We start from the raw sequence: 13,449 nt of genomic DNA on the forward strand, positions 1-13,449 counted from the left end.
ACACATGAATAAATAAACTGGTAGTGCAAATACCAGAAAGTGGTTGCTAATAATCAGAGTTTTGTCCGAGCCAGGTTTAATAGCCTGATAGCTGAGGGGAAGTAGCTATTCCTGAACCTGGTTGTTGCAGTCTTCAGGCTCCTGTACCTTCTACCTGAAGGTAGCAGGGAGATGAGTGTGTGGCCAGGATGGTGTGGGTCTTTGATGATACTGCCAGCCTTTTTGAGGCAGCGACTGCGATAAATCCCCTCGGTGGAAGGAAGGTCAGAGCCGATGATGGACTGGGCAGTGTTTACTACTTTTTGTAGTCTTTTCCTCTCCAGGGCGCTCAAATTGCCGAACCAAGCCACGATGCAACCGGTCAGCATGCTCTACTGTGCACCTGTAGAAGTTAGAGAGAGTCTTCCTTGACAATCCGCTTCTCCGTAATCTTCTCAGGAAGTAGAGGCGCTGATGAGCTTTTTTGACTCATCCCCTTTGGCTCATTTTCACACCCTGCCCTTCCATATCTGTGTCTCCCTCTGCCCTGACTCTCAGTCTGAAGAAGGGTCTCGACCCGAAACGTCACCCATTCCTTCTATCCAGGGATGCTGCCTGTCCCGCTGAGTTACTCCAGCATTTTGTGTCTGCGGTGTGAACCAGCATCTGCAGTTCCTTCCTCCACATTTCCTTGATCATCGTCTGCTTTGATCTGTCGTTTTCACACCTTACCCCCTCCACATATTGAGTCTCCCTTGACTCTCTGTCTGAAGAAGGGTCTCGACCCAAAACGTCACCCGTTCCTTCTCTCCGGATATGCTGCCTGTCCCGCTGAGGTACTCCAGCAGTTGGGCAAGGGGCATCCAGGGTTTCGGCCCGAAACGTTGCCTATTTCCTTCGCTCCTGCACCCTCTGAGTTTCTCCAGCACCTTTGTCTACTTTCGATTTTCCAGCATCTGCAGTTCCTTCTTAAACTGCTTCACCCTCATCTTGGTGCTCGGGACTGCTGGACTCCCAAAAAGTGCAGGACTCCCAAAATGTTGATCTGCAAGTTGAATCAGTAGTAGGAAAGGCTAATCTAGTGTCCCCCAGGCAAGATGTGTAAAGATAATCCTTTAACATAACCCCCTCTCTTTCCCCCGCCCCGTGAGTTTTCACCCCCCCCACCACAACCTCCCATCCCTCTCTTTGTGCTAACGTTCAATGCTCTGTTGCAGATACTCGCTATACGCAAAGACCAGACTGGGCTACCTATTTCACAAAAAGCTGTTGAAGCGGACCAGAGAGCTTTATCCCACAGGCCACTCGATCGTGTGTCCTATGATCATTAATGGTAAGTTGCAACTATCTGGGGCCTTGCCCCGCCTCTCCACACCACTTCATGAGGTCATAGAAACATGGAAACTAGGTACAGGAGGAGGCCATTCAGCCCTTCGAGCCAGCACCGCCATTCATTGTGATCATGGCTGATCGTCCCCAATCAATAACCCGTGCCTGCCTTCTCCCCATATCCCTTGATTCCACTAGCCCCTAGAGCTCTATCTAACTCTCTCTTAAATCCATCCAGTGATTTGGCCTCCACTGCCCTCTGTGGCAGGGAATTCCACAAATTCACAACTCTCTGGGTGAAAAAGTTTTTTCTCACCTCAGTCTTAAATGGCTTCCCCTTTATTCTAAGACTGTGGCCCCTGGTTCTGGACTCGCCCAACATTGGGAACATTTTTCCTGCATCTAGCTTGTCCAGTCCCTTTATAATTTTATATGTTTCTATAAGATTCCCCTCATCCTTCTAAACTGTGAATACAAGCCTAGTCTTTTCAATCTTTCCTCATATGACAGTCCCGCCATCCCAGGGATCAATCTCGTGAACCTACGCTGCACTGCCTCAATCACAAGGATGTCCTTCCTCAAATTAGGAGACCAAAACTGTACACAATACTCCAGATGTGGTCTCACCAGAGCCCTATACAGCTGCGGAAGAACCTCTTTACTCCTATACTGAAATCCTCTTGTTATGAAGGCCAACATTCCATTAGCTTTCTTCACTGCCTGCTGTACCTGCACGCCAACTTTCAGTGACCGGTGTACAAGGACACCCAGGTCTCGCTCCACGCCCCCCTTACCTAACCTAACCCCATTGAGAAAATAATCTGCCCCCTTGTTTTTGCCGCCAAAGTGGATAACCTCACATTTATCTATATTAACCTAGGCCAGACATGATAGGAGCAGAATTCGGCCATTCAAGTCAACTCTGCCATACAATCGTGGCTGATCTATCTCTCCCTCCTAACCCCATTCAACCTGCCTTCTCCCAATAACTGCTGACACCCATACTAATCAAGAATCTTACAATCTCCACCTTATTGGAATTTAGAAGGATGAGAGGGCATCTTATTGAAACATATAAGATTACTAAAGGCTTGGACACGCTAGAGGCAGGAAACATGTTCCCGATGTTAGGGCAGTCCAGAACCAGGGGCCACAGTTTAAGAATAAGGAGTAAGCCATTTAGAACAGAGACGAGAAAACACTTTTTCACACAGAGAGTGGTGAATCTGTGGAATTCTCTGCCTCAGAGGACGATGGAGGCCGGTTCTCTGGATACTTTCAAGAGAGAGCTAGATAGGGCTCTTAAAGATAGCGGAGTCGGGGTATATGGGGAGAAGGCAGGAACGGGGTACTGATTGGGGATGATCAGCCATGATCACATCGAATGGCGGTGCTGGCTTGAAGGGCTGAATGGCCTACTCCTGCACCTATTGTCTATTGTCTATTAACAATATCCATTGACTTGGCCTCCACAACCTTCTGTGACAATGAATTCCACAGATTCACCGTCCTCTGACTAAAGAAATTCCTCCTCATCTCCTTCCTAAAGGAATGTCCTTTAATTCTGAGGGTGTGCCCTCTGATCTTAGACTCTCTCACTAGTGGAAACATTCTCTCCACATCCAGGCTTTCCTTTCATGCCTTATTTAAAACGTTGCCATTTGGTTTCTTGGTCCTCTAAAATATTCCAAATGGAATTTAAACTGGAGGTGGTGGAGGGAGGACTTAAGCCAGAAAGGGTTTTTGGGAAGAAAGAGCTACCTTAAATGTAGTTGCATCTGGTTGGGTAACTATAGAAACATAGAAAATAGGTGCAGGAGTAGGTCATTCGACCCTTCGAGCCTGCACTGCCATTCAAGATGGCTGATCATCCAACTCAGTATCCTGTACCTGCCTTCTCTTCATACCCCCTGATCCCTTTAGCCACAAGGGCCACATCGAACTTCCTCTTAAATATAGCCAATGAACTGACCTCAACTACCTTCTGTGGCAGAGAATTCTACAGATTCACCACTCTCTGTGTGAAAAATGATTTTCTCATCTCGGTCCTAAAAGACTTCCCTCTTATCCTTAAACTGTGTCGCCTTGTTCTGGACTATGGTAGGGTGGAGACTATTCCTGCTTTAATTGTGTGGGGGAAGAATGAATTGCTGTACACATATGTCTTGGTAGCTGGAATCTGAAATTGGATCGAATGCCCTCGTCTGCTCCTAATTGGTTTGGGTTTGGTGTAGGTTTTGTAATCTAGGTTGACATTTGCAGTCTGATTGCCGGAAGGTGTGATTGCTGGAAATAAGTAGGAATCAACAGAGGGGGAGCAGTGAGAGAATGTTTTGTAGAACTGTTCAAGAAGGAACTGCAGATGCTGGAAAATCGAAGGTAGACACAAATGCTGGAGAAACTCAGGAGGTGCGGCAGCATCTATGGAGCGAAGGAAATAGGCAACGTTTCGGGCCGAAACTCTTCTTCAGACTGAACGTCCGTAATAAAGAGGAGGGAACGAGAGCCTGGAAACCAAAAGTTATTAAAGAGTCGAAGGCCCGGTGAGGTGTCTTGGACATTAGGTGTGAAGGGTGCAGGAAGGAACTGCAGGTGCTGGTTTGTGACAGACACAAAACGCTGGAGTAACTCAGCGGTACAGGCGGCATTTCTGGATAGAACGAACGGGTGACATTTTGGGTCGTGCCCCTTTTTTCAGACTGGGAGTCGGGGGAGATGGAGACTCGGAGATAAGGAAGTGTAAGGTGTGAAAGCGAGACATCAAAGGGGAAGAAGGTGACAATGAAGCATACAGATAACATTTAATCAGGGGGGCAGTCAGACTGGTCGTAGAACTAGGATGGGGGAAGGATAGAGAGGGAAAGCAAGGGTTAATTGAAGTTTATTTAAAATTGTAAATTGTCCCTAGTGTGTAGGATAGTGCTCGTGTACAGGGGTCGCTGGTCGATGTGGACTCGGCTGGCTGAAGGGCCTGTTTCCCCGCTGTGTCAACTGCCTGCCCAGTTGAGTTACTCCAGCATTTTGTGTATATTGCTGGAAATAAACTCTAAATCTGTCAACTTCAGATTCCAATTGGAATGGGAAGGCAAAAAAAAAAATCTACAGATGTTGAAACTATAAACTTAATAAGGCAAGAATGTGCGTATTCCTCATCAAGATTAAGCAATATCTGTGGAACGAGAAACACAGTTGATGTTCCAGTTCTGGTTCCAAGGTCAGGGAAACATAATCTGCTGTTCTCTCCGCAGATGTTAAGAATTTCCAGCTCTTTCTGTTTTTATCTTAGATTTATAAACAATTTTTCTAACACTGAACCAAGTCTTTGGAATCCGAAGATCACGCCCTGCTCCAGAGCAAACCAACGCCCATAGTTTCAACCAACGCTGACAATGGTTTTTTTGTTGTTGTTTCGCTTTACAAAAGTGACGGCTACAAAGCTATTCTCAGAAAGCGTTAATCCATATATATATATATCTATAATATAACTATATATCTCCATGGATTGTCACCTTGTCGTGGTGGAGAAGCTTGTGTGGACCTGAGATCCTGAGAGCGATGCCGTCTGGATCTATGCTCCTGGTAGGGCCACCCATGGCGGTAAGGTTGAGGGGGGGGGGAGGTCTCTGACAAAGAGCAATCCAACCAAGACCTCAACGGTGGAACAGGCGGAGGACGATGGCTGACCTTAGTGGAGCTAACGTCACAATGGCTGGGAAGGCGGATGAAGGCTGCGGCAGAAAAGGGTCTCCAGTCGTCTTGGACTCCATGCCACTGGATCCTGACCCAGATCTGTCAAGGACCTCACGTGGGGTGGCTGTCTGTGCACCAGTCTCCCCACGTTAAACAAAGTCACGCACAGGCGTCCTCCATGTAGGGAATAGCACCCTGGAGACACCCATGGTCAGCCACGATCGAGGGGGGCCTAAGATGAAATATATAGTTATATATAAATGTTAACTTTTCGACATAATACATACCTACACATACGTATGTGTATGTATGTATAATGGCAAAATGTTAACATTCTTATTTAAAATGCACTCGTAAGTTCATAAGACGTATGAGTGGAATTAGGCCATTCGGCCTATCAAATCTATTCCGCCATTCGATTACGGCTGATCTAAATTTTCCCCCCAACCTCATTCGCCTGCCTTCTCTGTGTAACCTTAACTAACTAACTAAAAAAAAATATTTCAATCTCTGCTTTTAGCAGGCACTGAAGAAAGCGAATGGCATGTTGGCCTTCATAACAAGAGGAGTTGAGTATAGGAGCAAAGAGGTCCTTCTGCAGTTGTACAGGGCCCTAGTGAGACCACACCTAGAGTACTGTGTGCAGTTTTGATCCCATAATTTGAGGAAGGACATTCTTGCTATTGAGGGAGTGCAGCGTAGGTTCACCAGGTTAATTCCCGGGATGGCGGGACTGTCAGAATGGACTGGCTGAGCTTGTATACTCAGGAATCTAGAAAGATGAGAGGCGATCTTATTGAAACATGTTTATTTATAAGTTTATTAAGTGTTTTGACATGCTAGAGGCAGGAAACATGTTCCCGATGTTGGGTGAGTCCAGAACCTGGGCCAAAGTTTAAGAATAAGGGGTAAGCCATTTAGAACGGAGACGAGGAAACACTTTTTCACACAGGGTTGTGAGTCTGGAATTCTCTGCCTCAGAGCGCGGTGGAGGCAGGTTCTCTGGATACTTTCAAGAGAGAGCTAGATAGGGCTCTTGAAGATAGCGGAGTCAGGGGATATGGGGAGAAGGCATGAACGGGGTACTGATTGGGGATGATCAGCCATGATCACATTGAATGGCGGTGCTGGCTCGAAGGGCCGAATGGCCTACTCCTGCACCTATTGTCTATTTATAAAAACACTGAATGACTTGGCCTCCACAGCTGTCTGTGGTAATGAACTCTACAGACTCACCACCCTCTAGCGAAACAAACATCATCTCCATTCTGAAGGTCGTCCTTTTTCTTCTGAGTCTATGCCCTCTGGTTCTCACTCGGGTCCCCGTAGTGCCCAGCGGTCCCCTGAATTGACCGTGGACACCGCAAGCTCCCTCTCCAGGGGCACCCAGGCACGCGGGTAATCCCAGAGAGGGGTAGGCAGTGGGCTCGGACGGAGCTCTTGGCTGCCTGGGGCCGTGGACCGTGAATGGCCATCTTGGTCAGGCACTACAACACGTTGACGAGGAGATCCCTCCCTCTGTGTGACCCCCATCTCCCCCCACTCCCCATGCACCGTCAGTGGGGGAGAACCAAGTGAGCTCCCCCCTAGATTTGTGGCTTCTGGGATACGTTGTGAGCCTAAAGGGCCTGTCCCACTTGCATGCGATTGCATGCGTTTGACGCGACCAAACGTGGTCGCTTGAGGCGTACGGGCACCGTATGGCCGCGCGGGGCCGGTCCCACTTAGAAGCGCGGAGTTGTGCGGGGCTGGTCCCGACATCGCGCGGGGCTCTAAAAAACTGCTAGTGTCTGAAATCTTCACGCGCCTGTCGGCACGCATGTGCATTGCGGTCGTACGCAGCGTCTTGACGGCATACGCCTAGCGCGTGGCGTTGCGAGATGACTTCACCGCCCGACGGGCTGCGACGCCCAAATTCAGTCGGCCCGCCTCCTGCCCAGCTGATTGGTAAGTATGACGCTAATGACGTCTAGCGCGAACTTCGCATGAACTCAGCTTCCGTTTGGTCGAGCCAAACGCATGCTATTGCATGCAAGTGGGACAGGCGCATTAGACATTTGCGGTGGAGCTGCTCCCTTGCAGCGCCAGAGACCAGGGTTCGATCCTGACCACTGGGTGCTGTCTGTACAGTTTATATGTTCTCCCCGTGACCGGCGTGCGTTTTCTCCGTGTGCTCTGCTTTCTTCTCGCACTCAGGTTTTGTAGGCTAATTGGATTTGGTAATAGCCCTGTCCCACGGTGCGAGTTCATTCCAAGAGCTCTCCCGAGTTTGCCCTGATTCGAACTCGGACATTTACGGGTAATGGCCACTCGGGGCTCTCGTGGACATTTTTCAACATGTTGAAAAATCTTCACGAGACTTCCCGAGCTTACCTGCCATTAGCGAGTCTTCCCGAGTACCTGCCGTTAGCGTTACAAGCCGCTAAGAGGCGTCCCCGAGCTCCGACGTACCCGCTACGTTCATTCTCCGTGCTTACCACGAGTTTGATTTTTTTTTTAAACTCGGGAGAGCTCTTGGAATGAACTCGTACCGTGGGACAGGGCTTTTAGATTGTAAATTGTCCCTAATATATAAGATAGTGCCAGTATACGGGGTGATCGCTGGTCAGCATTGACTCGGTGGGCCGAACGGTCTTTTTCCACGCTGTATCTCTAAAGTCTACATGCGGTCTTTTCTTGCCAATCGATGTAAGTGATAGGGAGCTGCTATCTCGGGAGAAGGGTCTCGAGCTGAAACATCACCCATTCCTTCTCTTCAGAGATGCTGCCCGACCCCGCTGAGTTCCTCCAGCGTTTAGGTGTAAGCCGGCATCTGCAGTTCCTTCCTACACATTGGTGCCTCGAGCCCTTGTAACGCGATGCAGGTGAGAAAAACCAGTTTGTGAATTAATGGGTGTCTCTGCTTGCCGAGAACAGGCTGACGTGTTGGGACAAGCAGGAAGACCCTGGGCGTGGGGAAGAATGGAAACAATTGAGGTTGGTTGTGGAATTCAACAAGCAAAGAATATGCAAATATTGGAAATCTGAGATTAAAGACGGGAAATACGCAGCGGCTCAGGTAGCACCTGTGGTGAGCGAGACAGACAGACAGAGGCAGACAGCGAGAGAGACAGACAGAGGCAGCGAGACAGACAGAGGCAGCGAGACAGACAGAGGCAGCGAGACAGACAGAGGCAGCGAGACAGACAGAGGCAGCGAGACAGAGACAGAGGCAGCGAGACAGACGGAGGCAGCGAGACAGACAGAGGCAGCGAGACAGAGACAGAGGCAGCGAGACAGACGGAGGCAGCGAGACAGACGGAGGCAGCGAGACAGACGGAGGCAGCGAGACAGACGGAGGCAGCGAGACAGACAGAGGCAGCGAGACAGAGACAGAGGCAGCGAGACAGACAGAGGCAGCGAGACAGACAGAGGCAGCGAGACAGAGACAGAGGCAGCGAGACAGACAGAGGCAGCGAGACAGACAGAGGCAGCGAGACAGAGACAGAGGCAGCGAGACAGACAGAGGCAGCGAGACAGACAGAGGCAGCGAGACAGAGACAGAGGCAGCGAGACAGACAGAGGCAGCGAGACAGAGACAGAGGCAGCGAGACAGACAGAGGCAGCGAGACAGACAGAGGCAGCGAGACAGACAGAGGCAGCGAGACAGAGACAGAGGCAGCGAGACAGAGACAGAGGCAGCGAGACAGAGACAGAGGCAGCGAGACAGACAGAGGCAGCGAGACAGACAGAGGCAGCGAGACAGAGACAGAGGCAGCGAGACAGAGACAGAGGCAGCGAGACAGAGACAGAGGCAGCGAGACAGACAGAGGCAGCGAGACAGAGACAGAGGCAGCGAGACAGAGACAGAGGCAGCGAGACAGAGACAGAGGCAGCGAGACAGAGACAGAGGCAGCGAGACAGAGACAGAGGCAGCGAGACAGACAGCGAGAGAGATATGGTTACCTATATAATCGTTACTTTTTGCACATCTTTCATTCATTTATTCTCCACGTCACCATCTATATCTCTCGTTTCCCTTTCCGCTGGCTCTCAGTCTGAAGAAGTGTCTCGACCTGAAACGTCACCTATTCCTTTTCTCCAGAGATGCTGCCTGACCCGCTGAATTTCTCCAGCGTTTCGTGTCTCAGAGTCTTTAAAGGTTTAGTTCAGAGATACAGTGCGGAAACTGACCTTTTCCACGCTGTTCTTATTCAACAAGTGGCAGTCAAGCAAGCGATGAAAATGTTGAATGTTGGAAATTTGAGATAAATGCAGGAAATACACAGCAGGTGAGGCAGCATATGCGGAGAGAGAGAGTTTTTAAAGATTTAGTTTAGAGATGCAGCATGGAAAAAGGCCCCACCGAGTCTGTGTCGGCCAGCGATCACCCTGCACTATCCTACACACTAGGGACAATAGACAATAGGTGCAGGAGTAGGCCATTCGGCCCTTCGAGCCAGCACCGCCATTCAATGTGATCATGGCTGATCATCCCCAATCAGTACCCCGTTCCTGCCTTCTCCCCATATCCCCTGACTCCACTATTTTTAAGAGCCCTATCTAGCTCTCTCTTGAAAGCATCCAGAGAACCGGCCTCCACCGCCCTTTGAGGCAGAGAATTCCACAGACTCACCACTCTCTGTGAGAAAAAGTGTTTCCTCGTCTCCGTTCTAAATGGCTTACCCCTTATTCTTGAACTGTGTGGCCCCTGGTTCTGGACTCCCCCAACATCGGGAACATGTTCCTGCCTCTAGCGTGTCCAAGCCCTTAACAATCTTACATGTTTACAGTTTACAATTTTACCTATGCCAAATAAACTACAAATCCGTGTGTCTTTGGGGTGTGGGTGGAAACCAGAGCACCCGGAGAAAACCCACACTGTCACAGGGAGATCGCCTTAACTCTGTACAGACTGCACCCGTAGTCAGGATCGAACCCGGGTCTCTGGCGCTGGAAGACAGCAGCTCTACTGCTGCGCCACCGTGCAGTTGTGAATGCCGAGCTGCAGGAAATTCCCAGCGGAGTCTCCTTGCAGCTTGTGGGCCTCTGCTGTAACAGTGTTTGTAAACCAACACTGGAAATGTGCTTAATTAGGCAGTGCCCCGGGACCTTGGGGGGGAAGATTCTGATTCAGTGCGAGTCTTTCTGTAAGCGCTGCTGCATGCTGGCTGCTGCTTGTGCAGGAGTAGCTTTTCCCCGAGCAGCCAGCTTGCTTTTTAATGATCTGGCTGAAGCAGCAGCTCAGTATTGTCCTTTAAGGGCCTATCCCACACTTGGCCGTCATTCCCGCCTCATTTACGCGTCATATGTAAAATAGGTCCACGCGTCGTGATGCGCCACGTCGCGCGCAAATCGCACGTCAGCACAGCCGCCTGGTGCACGTGACGTCATTAGAATACCCCGCAGGACGTAAACGCAAGGGCGTACGGACGGGCAGGGTGACGTTATCGTGCGTCACCACGCGATACACGAGAGACGTTGGGAATGCCAGCGTACGACGTCAATGCGTCAGCGTGCGTACCAAATGCGTCAGTGATACGTCACGCAGGCAACGCACAAGGAATTCGTCCCTGTACTAAATCCATGCAATACCGCATACGATTCCACGCCTCACCATGCGCAACGCATGCGCACACGAAGCGTCCACCTAATTTACATATAACGCGTAAATGAGGCGCAAATGACGGCCAAGTGTGGGACTGGCCCTTTCGGCTTCAGAGACACAGCTGAGAATATCCTAGTTATATAATAAATTATAATGTAAAATATTTTATTAAGTAAAAGGTTAGCTTGACTTTTTTGGGTTGTGAATAAACTGAAGTTTTATTATTCTGTAATATGCTAGAGAAGCTGTGGGAATCGGGAAGTTAGAAGCCTGCATTCAAGCATGTGATAGTGCTTCCTGTTATGCCCAAGCTAAAGGCCATTAACAACAGTGGGAGACGCTGTGTTTCCTGGGGAATTGGTAGTTTCTATAATCAGAAATCTTCTGGCTGTTGTTGATAAAGATCCTTTCATTGATTAAGACGGAATTGCAAATGTTGGGCTTTTGACTAAGTTCCTGTTGTTTAGGTTTTGTGATCAACAGTTTGTGATTTGATATAACCATAGATGACAAGTATTGTATTAGTGACAAGTATACTTTGAATGGGTAGAGTCTGTGATTGGTTTGTATTAAACATCATTGCTGCAACTCTGTATAAACATGTGACTACCTTTCCAAAATACTATAAACAAGATGCTGTATGTCTTCATTCATTAGAGTGGTGGCTCAGGGAGAGTTAAGTGTCTGTTGCATACTTGACTTTGTATCCCTGGCACTCTCGCCGGCTGATGATCAGTAAAGCTTGTGTTGGTTTACCTAACCTATTGTGAGTTGTCTGTTTTAAGAAATGAACCTTAACACAGCATGGAGGAGCAGCACCTCATATTTCGCTTGGGCAGTTTGCACCCCAGCGGTATGAACATTGACTTCTCTAACTTCAGGTAGTCCTTACTTTCTCCTCCCCTTCTCAGCTCTCCCTCAGCCCACTGTGTCCACCTCTTCCTTTCTTCTTCCCGCCCCCCCCCTCACATCAGTCTGAAGAAGGGTTTCGGTCCGAAACGTCACCTATTTCCTTCGCTCCATAGATGCTGCCTCGCCCGCTGAGTTTCTCCAGCACTTTTGTCTACCTTTGATTTCCAGCATCTGCAGTTCCTTCTTAAACATGGAAACAAGCCCTTCGGCCCACCGAGTCCGGGCTGGCCAGCGATTCCCCGATTTACTGGCATTATCCTACACAATAGGAACAATTTACAGTTTTTACCAAAGCGAATTAACCTACAAACTTACATAGAAACATAAAAATAGGTGCAGGAGGAGGCCATTCGGCCCTTCGAGCCAGCACCGCCATTCATTGTGATCATGGCTGATCGTCCCCTATCAATAACCCATGCCTGCCTTCTCCCCATATTTGAAACAAGTTTATTCATGGATAACCCCTTGAGATGGACAGTCATCTCGTTTTCGAAGGGTTGCTGAATATGTCTTAGTGAATATGAGGGTGTGTATGGTAATAGGTCTTGTTTTAAATAAGAAGGGTAATTGAGATAGATGCATTTAAAGATGAACTGGAACCAGTGGTAGCATCTTCGAGCGTGGGGGGATAACCAGTTTAAAGTTTCGTACATAGAACAGTGGTGAGTTATATATGGACACCTTAAAATAAATCTGCAAAGACTATTATAAACTACATTGAGGGGTTGAAGATGTGTATCAAATGTATTCTGATAGACAATATCAGCATAATCCAGTGTTGGTAGTAGTAGTTGAGAGACAATTATTTTTCTCATCTGAAAGGTGAAACAATTTATATGGCGGTAAAGAATAGCTAGATTACAGCTGAGTTTAGTAATCGTCTCACTATGCTGCGTAAATGAAAGCGTTGGGTCGAGCCAAACACCAAGATATTTGAAGTTCAATACTTGTTCTAATGGTGATCCTTCATTAAATGATATAGTCAGATCTACAGAATTACCAAGGCCTTGTCTGGTACCAAATAACATACTGCATGATTTATTTTTATTTAAAATTAATTTGTTAAATAATAGCCATTTCTGAACAAAAGTAAGATCTGATTGAAGGGATCTTTCAATTTCAGACTTGTTAGTACTAGATGTAAATAGCACTGCATCATCGGCATATAGTTGTGTTTGACAGTCAGAACAGATATTAGGGAGGTCGTTTATGAAAATAGAGAAAAGGAGTGGTCCCAAAGACGAACCTTGCGGGACCCCCTTCTCAACAATTAAGGAATTGGATTGACTTCCATTAAAGGTGACACATTGGCGTCTGTTATGAAGGTATGAGTTAAACCACAGTAGATTGTTTTGAGAAAGACCAATAGAGTAAAGTTTATCAAGCAGTAGGTAGTGGTCAACAACATCAAAGGCCTTGGTTAGATCAAGAAAGATGGCACCGGTGAGTTTACCATCCTCAGAAGCAGTGAAGTTTTAACAGAGCTGGTGAGTTTTAACAGAGCTGTAGTTGTGGAGTGATTAGGTCTGAACCCAGACTGGCATGGAGATAGAATGTTGAAAGTTGAGACGTAATGTGATAGCTGGTTGAACACTAGTTTCTCGAGGATTTTAGCCACCAAGTTGATAATTGAGATGGGGCGGTAATTGTTAATATCGTGTGGGTCGCCTCCCTTATGCAGTGGAGTAACATTGGCACACTTCCATGCGGAAGGGAGGGTACAAGTTGAGAAGGACAAATTAAACAGGTCGCATAGTGGGTACATTAGAATATTAGCTCCTAACTTAATGAATTTAGTCTCAATACCAGCTGGTCCAGATCCACAATCATCCTTTAATTCAACAGGTTTTATTTTTTGAAAAGAAATAGAGCTTCTACATGTAGAGGTAGCTGGAAAGTCACATATAATAGATGAGTCAAATACAGTAGAGCTACATACAGTGGAGAAGTGC

General features: G+C 47.9%; 1 protein-coding gene across 3 annotated transcripts in view; it reads left to right on the plus strand.

The window, feature by feature from the left end:
• Positions 1–13,449, plus strand: part of LOC116975609 (probable hydrolase PNKD) — a 44,047-nt gene that overhangs the window by 15,405 nt on the left and 15,193 nt on the right. For all 3 annotated transcript variants that reach the window (XM_033024917.1, XM_033024916.1, XM_033024918.1), the window contains exon 2: positions 1,197–1,312. In XM_033024917.1, the coding sequence (XP_032880808.1) occupies positions 1,197–1,312 (116 nt within the window). The remainder of the gene's footprint in view (positions 1–1,196; positions 1,313–13,449) is intronic.

The sequence above is a fragment of the Amblyraja radiata genome, chromosome 7 (genome assembly GCF_010909765.2).
Source record: "Amblyraja radiata isolate CabotCenter1 chromosome 7, sAmbRad1.1.pri, whole genome shotgun sequence".
In the NCBI taxonomy this organism is placed as follows: domain Eukaryota; kingdom Metazoa; phylum Chordata; class Chondrichthyes; order Rajiformes; family Rajidae; genus Amblyraja; species Amblyraja radiata.